At 41.4% G+C, this 8,474-nt stretch overlaps 1 protein-coding gene across 1 annotated transcript; it reads left to right on the top strand.

Moving 5' to 3' along the window:
- The first annotated feature begins 3,367 nt into the window (after window positions 1-3,367).
- htr7 (5-hydroxytryptamine receptor 7) lies at window positions 3,368-8,201 on the top strand. The gene is made up of 2 exons (XM_082152832.1): window positions 3,368-3,874; window positions 7,120-8,201. The coding sequence occupies exons 1-2, from the start codon at window positions 3,396-3,398 to the stop codon at window positions 7,871-7,873; spliced, it is 1,233 nt and encodes a 410-aa protein (XP_082008958.1). The 5' UTR covers window positions 3,368-3,395; the 3' UTR covers window positions 7,874-8,201.
- Window positions 8,202-8,474: the final 273 nt, after the last annotated feature.

The raw sequence follows: 8,474 nt of genomic DNA, 5'->3' as shown, positions 1-8,474 counted from the left end.
ATCACTTCCGCTAGAGCCCCCTCTACGAGGCGCCTCTATGCGCTGAGGTGGAACCTGTTCGTTGACTGGTGTTCTTCTCACGAGGAGAACCCCCGATCTTGCTCGATCAGAGCCGTGCTTTCCTTCCTGCAAGCAGGGCTGGAGCGAAGGCTGTCTCCCTCCACCCTTAAAGTGTATGTTGCCACGATTGCCGCACATCACGATGCAGTTGAAAGTAAGTCATTGGGGAATCACTAAATCCGCCTCGCCCACTCTCTATACCCTCTTGGGATTTGTCAAGTCAAGTCAAGTCAAGTTTATTTGTATAGCGCTTTTCACAATACAGATTGCATCAAAGCAGCTTCACAGTATTAAATTAAAATAATACAACAAAGTTTTTTTCAAGAGGAATTTATTGATTGATAAAATTAAATTAAATTAAATATCCCCAAAATATCCCCAACTGAGCAAGCCAAAGGTAACAGTGGCAAGGAACCGAAAAACTCCATCAAGTGACCTAATGGTGTCCTAAAACTCCATCAGGTGACCTAATGGAGAAAAAAAACCTTGGGAGAACCCAGGCTCAGTCGGGGGCCAGTTCTCCTCTGGCATTTATGAGCTAGAGGCCGGATTGTAGTTTGAACTGTAGGATTATAAGAATGCCTGGCTGAAGAGATGCGACTTTAATCTAGTTTTAAACTGGGAGAGCGAGTCTGAGCAACGAACAGTATCAGGAAGACTATTCCAGAGTTTTGAAGCCAAATGTGAAAATGCTCCCCCTCCTTTGGTGGTTCTGGATATCCTAGGTATGACCAAAAGCCTTGAATTTAGTGATCTTAAAGAGCGCGATGGATTATAGGGTGATAGAAGATCCGTTAAATAGACTGGAGCTAAGCCATTTAGGGCTTTGTAAGTCAGTAGCAATATCTTATAATTAATACGGAGCTTTATAGGTAACCAATGCAGTGATGATAAAATCGGTGTTATATGATCATATTTTCTTGATCTCGTAAGAACTCTAGCGGCGGCATTTTGGACTAACGATTTGGACTAACGATTTGGACTAACGATTTGGACTAACGATTTGTCTCTGGTCCTTTCGGCACTTCAGAGACCACCCTTTGAGCCCTTGCAATCGGAGTTAAAAATCCTGTCCTGTAAGACAGTTCTCCTTCCGGGACCAGGTAGTGAACCTGCAAGCGCTGCCTTCGGAGGAGGCAGACCCAGTCCTGGCTTTTCTCTGTCCCGTCCGCGCTCTGCGCCTGTGCGTGGACAGAATGCAAAGCCTCAGGACCTCAGATCAGCTCTTCGTCTGTCATGAGGCCAGCAGAATGGAAAGGCTATATCCAAGCAGAGGATGGCCCATTGGATAATGGATGCCATCGCCTTGGCTTACGAAGCCTAAGGCGTGCCCTGCCCGCCCAGATTGTGAGCCCACTCCACTAGGGGTGTCGCTTCTTTCTGGGCGCTGGCACATAGCACCTCGCTGACAGATATCTGTAGAGCTGCGGGCTGGCCGACACCTAACACGTTCGCTAGGTTTTATAGCCTACGTGTTGAATCAGTTTCTTCCTGTGCGCTCGCTTCAACCAGCTGGTAACACAGAAGTTCCCGCTCTTGTGGCTTGCTGCGCCACTCCCCACCACATGGAGCGGATACGTGCGCTTTTTGGCTCCAGTCGAGTTCCCCACTTGGCGAACCCTGTAGAGTTCCTCCGCACCCCTTCGGCAGTCAGACGTTGCGGAGCGTCCGATGCCAGGCCTAGTGCTATTATGCTTGTGTAACTTGTGCTAGGCTGGGTTCCATATGTGGTGATCCCTGCGGCGATCCCATATGCGTATTCTTCCATGACCAGCTCCCTGCGGTGAGCCCGTGTCTTTCTCTTGGCAGAGTTCGCTCTGCCGTCACTGTCTGGTATAACGGAACAGCAGTTGAACTCCCTCTACGCAGGTCTTCCGCCCCAACCAGTTGGGGGTCTGAGAGTCTTGCGTAGGGCGCTGGATGTGGCAGCAACCGTGGCGTTTTCCATGGGATCCCAATTACGTCGTCACATCGACAATACGTTGAATGTGAGCGACTGAAAGGGAACGTCTCGGTTACTAATGTAACCCTCGTTCCCTGAAGGAGGGAACGGGAGACGTAACGTCCTGTCGCCACGGTTGCTGACCATCGCTGTTTGGCCGAACACGTCTTGGCTCCTCAGCGTAAAACAATATGCGACGCACCTTCTGCTCGTTATATGCTCACACTGCAAGCAGAGCAGCTGATGCAATTATCGCATGCCAATATGCATTGGCTCGTTTTAATACTCTCGAAGTAGATTGGTCTCTCAAGTCGATCCCACAACGTTATGTCTCCCGTTCCCTCCTTCAGGGAACGAGGGTTACTAGTAACCGAGACGTTTTTTTTTTTTCTGTTGAACACAAAAGAAGATATTTTGAAGAATGTTATTAGTTGAGCCATTGACTTCCTTTTTTTTTTCTTTTCTACTATGGAAGTTAATGGCTACTGTCAACAGTTGTCTGGTTACCAACATTCTTCTAAATATATTCTTCATTTTTGGGTGAACAACCCCTTTTAATTGGAATCAATCTAAAGAAGACATCTATAAAAGTTATTCACATGAGGCAATCAGAGGAAATTGTTACAATTTATATAAAGAATGGTCACTTATGTAATACACTGCTCCCCGAACACATATTTTATTCAAAAATTAAAACATCTTATAACCACAATAGATTCTACTCAACTTTTTCAGAGGATTTGAACTTGATACTGATAAGTGCAATGGAAAGCATGCACTGTAATCGTGTACCCCTTTGATTTTACTTAAGGTAGCAATTAAACTTTTGTGGTTTGCATTTTATAAAAGTGTAAAACCACTATGATCAGACAATTGGTCATCATAATTCTATGTAAGGCCATGAGATGGTAGTAGAGAAAAGTCTTTCTAAAGCAAAGTCTTAGAAAATATTATTTGCAATTTTACTTTTTCTTTACATTAGCATCCAATTCTTCTTCTTTTTTTTTTTTGTAAACACAGATGATATTGTCCTGTTTGTCTCGTCTCATAAGATCCAATTGCTACAGTCATAGTCACAACACTGCACATTTGCAAACAGACACTTCAGCACAAGTCATTTTTTTAAAGAGTTACGCCTAAGCACATCACGTCATTACGCACTGTCAAGACGCCAATGAAATAAAAACCGTGAAGAGCGCGCGGTTCATTCTGTGAGCGTTAACTTGACAATTTGTGTGGCTCTTTGCGTGTAGCTGGGATGTTCTTCTATTATTTCAGATAGAGCCAGAAAATCAGTGTAGTATAGGTGTGTGGTTACACATAGGCTAATGTATTTAACTTGGACTCGAGAGCAACATCTTTTCAGAACCAAGGACAGCTCTCAACAGTCAATATGATCTCGGCGGTGACGAAGGATCGCGTGCAGGCACTCATGACCAGTTTGACATCTGAAGTGATGGATGTGCGATTTCTTAATAAGATGCACGACACCACTACAACTTTGCCGGCGCCAAGTTTTATGGACAACGAGACCAGATGCGGAGAGCCGATTTTGAGTTACGGACATGTTGAGAAAGTGCTCGTCGGAGGAGTTCTGACCTTGCTTACCTTTTTAACAGTTTGCGGGAATCTTCTGGTGGTCATTTCAGTGTGTTTCGTGAAGAAACTAAAGCAACCTTCTAATTATTTAATCGTTTCTCTGGCCATTGCAGACCTGTCGGTGGCGGTGGTCGTCATGCCGTTTGTCAGCATCACTGATCTCATAGGAGGACAGTGGATCTTTGGTCGTGTTTTCTGTAATGTTTTTATCGCCATGGACGTGATGTGCTGCACCGCTTCAATAATGACACTGTGTGTCATAAGCATAGACAGGTAGGTCTCCCAGATATACGTGCTGTATGATATAAAGCTAACCAAGTAGAAGTTAGATTAGTTAAACTAATTAATTTACTACTGCATTCAGATTAAATGTTTTATTCCGTCAGTATATTTACAGTATGTTAAGGAGACCGGGTCAAGTTGTCACACTTTTTACTTTAGTGAAAATTTCTCAGGGTGGGTTTATTTTTTTAAAGTCAGTTTCTGTATAGGCACATACCTTAAGACTTGCCTACAAATAAGCCACCCAACATTTTCAACATTATTGACCAAGAAGGAAAAAACACGCACGCACATTTAGCCTACCTTCAGCGGGCATATTGTCACAGTTGGAGCATATAATAGGCTTTTCAGATCAATCTAATTATGAATGAATGAGGCATTTATATAGCGCTTTCATATGTACTACTGTACACCCAAAGCGGCCAGGGCTGAGCACCTCCGCAAACTAATAGAAAACAACCAAAACAATCCAAGATTTTTATTTAACACCGTGGCTAGACTAACAAATAAACAGACGTCACCCGAACAAAATATCCCGTTACAGTTCAGTAGTAATGATTTCATGAACTTCTTCACTGAGAAAATAGAAAGCATCAGAACCACAATTGTAAACGTTCAATCTTCAATTGCGCCTTATAATTCAGCTTCAATTATCACCCCGCAAGAACAATTACAGTGCTTTACAACTATAGAACAAAAAGAGTTAAATAAACTTATCACTTCATCTAAAACAACAACATGTTTATTAGATCCTATACCAACTAAACTACTGAAAGAAGTGTTACCTGTAGTGGAAGAGCCTCTCCTCAATATTATTAACTCGTCTTTATCTTTAGGTCATGTTCCAAGAACATTTAAACTGGCAGTTATAAAACCTCTCATTAAGAAACCACAATTAGATCATAATAATCTAGCAAATTATAGACCCATTTCAAATCTTCCATTTATGTCTAAAATATTAGAAAAAGTGGTGTCCGCTCAACTGGGCTCTTTCTTGCAACAAAATGATATCTATGAAATGTTTCAGTCTGGATTCAGACCGCATCATAGCACTGAAACTGCGCTCGTTAAAATCACAAATGATTTACTTTTAGCTTCTGACCAAGGCTGTATCTCAATACTAGTTTTACTTGATCTTAGTGCTGCGTTCGATACTATAGATCACACATTACTCTTAGATCGACTACAAAATTATACTGGTGTTCAAGGACAAGCATTAAGCTGGTTCAAATCATACCTATCTGACCGCTACCATTTTGTCTATTTAAATGGAGAAAAATCGATCATAACTCCAGTAAACTATGGAGTGCCGCAGGGATCTGTGTTAGGCCCTCTGTTATTCTCAATATATATGATGTCACTTGGAAATATTATAAGGAAACATGGAATTAGTTTCCATTGTTATGCTGATGACACTCAAATATATATTTCATCACGGCCGGATGAAAACGCTAAATTTTCCAAATTGACAGAGTGTGTTAAAGATATAAAAGATTGGATGACGCGTAATTTTCTTTTATTAAATCCAGACAAGACAGAGGTAATACTTATCGGTTCAAAAAACCGCCCACAAAACTTTGCACAATACAACTTTAACATCATAGGATGTCCTGTTACTTTATCCTCTACAGTAAAAGACCTGGGTGTTATACTCGATTGCAACCTGTCTTTTGAAAATCATATTTCATATGTTACAAAAACAGCCTTTTTCCACCTTAGAAACATTGCTAAGCTACGTAATATGCTATCAGTTTCTGATGCAGAAAAGTTAGTTCATGCATTCATGACTGGATTACTGTAATGCTTTATTAGCTGGTTGTCCTGCATCCTCAATAAACAAGCTACAGTTAGTCCAAAATGCCGCCGCTAGAGTTCTTACGAGATCAAGAAAATATGATCATATAACACCAATTTTATCATCACTGTATTGGTTACCTATAAAGTTCTGAATTAATTACAAGGTATTGCTACTGACTTATTACTACTAAGCCCTAAACAGCTTAGCTCCAGTCTATTTAACGGATCTTCTATCGCCCTATAATCCATCGCGCTCTTTAAGATCACTAAATTCAAGGCTTTTGGTCATACCTAGGATATCCAGAACCACCAAAGGAGGGAGAGCGTTTTCACATTTGGCTCCAAAACTCTGGAATAGTCTTCCTGATACTGTTCGTTGCTCAGACTCACTCTCCCAGTTTAAAACTAGATTAAAGTCGCATCTCTTCAGCCAGGCATTCATATAATCTTACAGTTCAAACTACAATCCGGCCTGTAGCTCATAAATGCCAGAGGAGAACTGGCCCCCGACTGAGCCTGGGTTCTCCCAAAGTTTTTTTCTCTCCATTAGGTCACCTGATGGAGTTTTAGGACACCATTAGGTCACTTGATGGAGTTTTTCGGTTCCTTGCCACTGTTGCCTTTGGCTTGCTCAGTTGGGGATATTTTGGGGATATTTAATTTAATTTTATCAATCAATAAATTCCTCTTGAAACACACTTTGTTGTATTATTTAAATTTAATACTGTGAAGCTGCTTTGATACAATCTGTATTGTGAAAAGCGCTATACAAATATACTTGACTTGACTTGACTTTACAATCATATCAGGGAATCTCTCTTCAACCACCACCAGTGTGCAGCATCCACTTGGATGAATTATGAAACAAAATTCATAAAATCAGCCAAACTGTAAAGAGAAAGAGATAGATAAAATAATTAAATAAAATTACAGCATACAATACACAGAAAAACGGATATACTAAATTAGCAGGTTTTATTAATGTAAAAAAATAAAATAATAATTAACAATTTTAAATCAGGTAGAAATAGCTTTTTAAGGTATTGCAGGCTACCACTTTTTACCACAATTTAAATATTGTATGAATGCATGTCACTGTGGTTTTATGTTCACTTGTCCTCCAAACAAATATTTACAAAATAAAATATCCTTCTGAAATTTTTGTTTGGAGGACAGAATTTAAAATTCAACTAGATGCTGAAAACCACCATATCAAAAACACTCAAAACCTTATAGCTACTGAGATTTAGCCCTTTTGATAAAAAGCATGGATCTCGTTTCAAGAAGTTATGTCAAGCTTAGATTATAATATTCCAAAGAAGGGCAAAGAATGTCACTGTGAAATTGCCCACCTTTATGCAATCTTTGACTGATGCACTTTAGCAAATCTTTTTTTCTGCCTTCTTTCATTTTTCCCACTCTGCACTCCATTTTCTCAGGTACCTGGGCATTACTAAGCCATTGACGTATCCCGTGAGACAGAGTGGAAAGTGCATGGCCAAAATAGTGCTTTCTGTATGGCTTCTCTCTGCCTCCATCACCCTACCCCCACTGTTCGGATGGGCTCAGAATGTCAACGATGACAATGTGTGTCTGATCAGCCAGGACCTGGGCTACACTATATACTCCACTGCCGTGGCCTTCTACATCCCCATGACCGTGATGCTCATTATGTACTACCGGATATACAGGGTGGCGAAGGTGAGTGCTGCCAAGCACACAATCGCTGGCTTTCCCAAAGCGGAAGACGAGGAAAGCGTGAACTGCGTGACTGCGGCTCTAAAGCTGCAGAGGGAGGTGAAGGAGTGCGTGAGCTTTTCTCGCCTTCTCAAGAGTGATCGTAAAAACATCTCCATCTTCAAAAGGGAGCAGAAGGCGGCGGCCACCCTTGGGATTGTCGTGGGGGCTTTCGCCGTGTGCTGGATGCCCTTCTTCCTGCTTTCCACGGCGCGTCCGTTCATCTGTGGGGTGCAATGCAGCTGCGTGCCTTTGTGGGTGGAGAGGACGCTGCTGTGGCTAGGCTATGCCAACTCACTCATAAACCCCTTCATTTATGCATTCTTCAACAGAGACCTCAGGACCACCTACCACAACCTCATTCGCTGCCGCTATCGGAACATCAACCGCAAGCTCTCGGCAGCCAGCATGCACGAGGCTTTGAAACTTGCTGAGAGACCTGACCTGGTGCTGTAGACTGTCCGTACCTTTCATGTCTCTCTAGGGACTGATGCAGGCACACGGAGGCTGAGAGACGTTTTTGATGAATTCTTATTGCTCTCGCGGAGGAGCTTTTCAGTCACTTCAATTAAGTCGAATTGCAATGACTTCAATTAAGTGAAATTGGAATGGTTGTAAAGCTTCATGAAATGTTGGATCTTATTGCTGTAAAATTTGCTTGATGAAAGAGAAAAATAGTCATCAAAATCAATGAGCATTGAATCCTCCAGTATCTTGTTCATATTTCATTCAGTATACTTTGTGCTCTTTATATTATATATGTAATAGTCCTCAATAATAATGAACCCATGGCAGTAAGGACAGTTCAACCAAAAGCTAAAATTCTGTCACCATTTACTCACCATCATATCATTCCAAACCTCTGACTTTACTAAGTCAGAAAAGATTGGTTGTATTTTTTTTCTTCTATATAATGGAATACAATGGAATGTAATTGGAATGTAATTTATGTTCCACAGAAGAAAGTCATACAGGTTTGGAACAACTTGAGGGTGAGTATATGATGACAGAATTTTCATTTTTGGGTGAACGATCTCCAGGTCTCTGAGGACAAATT

Source organism: Leuciscus leuciscus, assembly GCF_965113295.1.
Source record: "Leuciscus leuciscus genome assembly, chromosome: 21".
Taxonomy (NCBI): Eukaryota; Metazoa; Chordata; class Actinopteri; order Cypriniformes; family Leuciscidae; genus Leuciscus; species Leuciscus leuciscus.
Note: the sequence above shows the minus strand (reverse complement) of the source record. Positions and strands in the feature narration are given on the sequence as shown.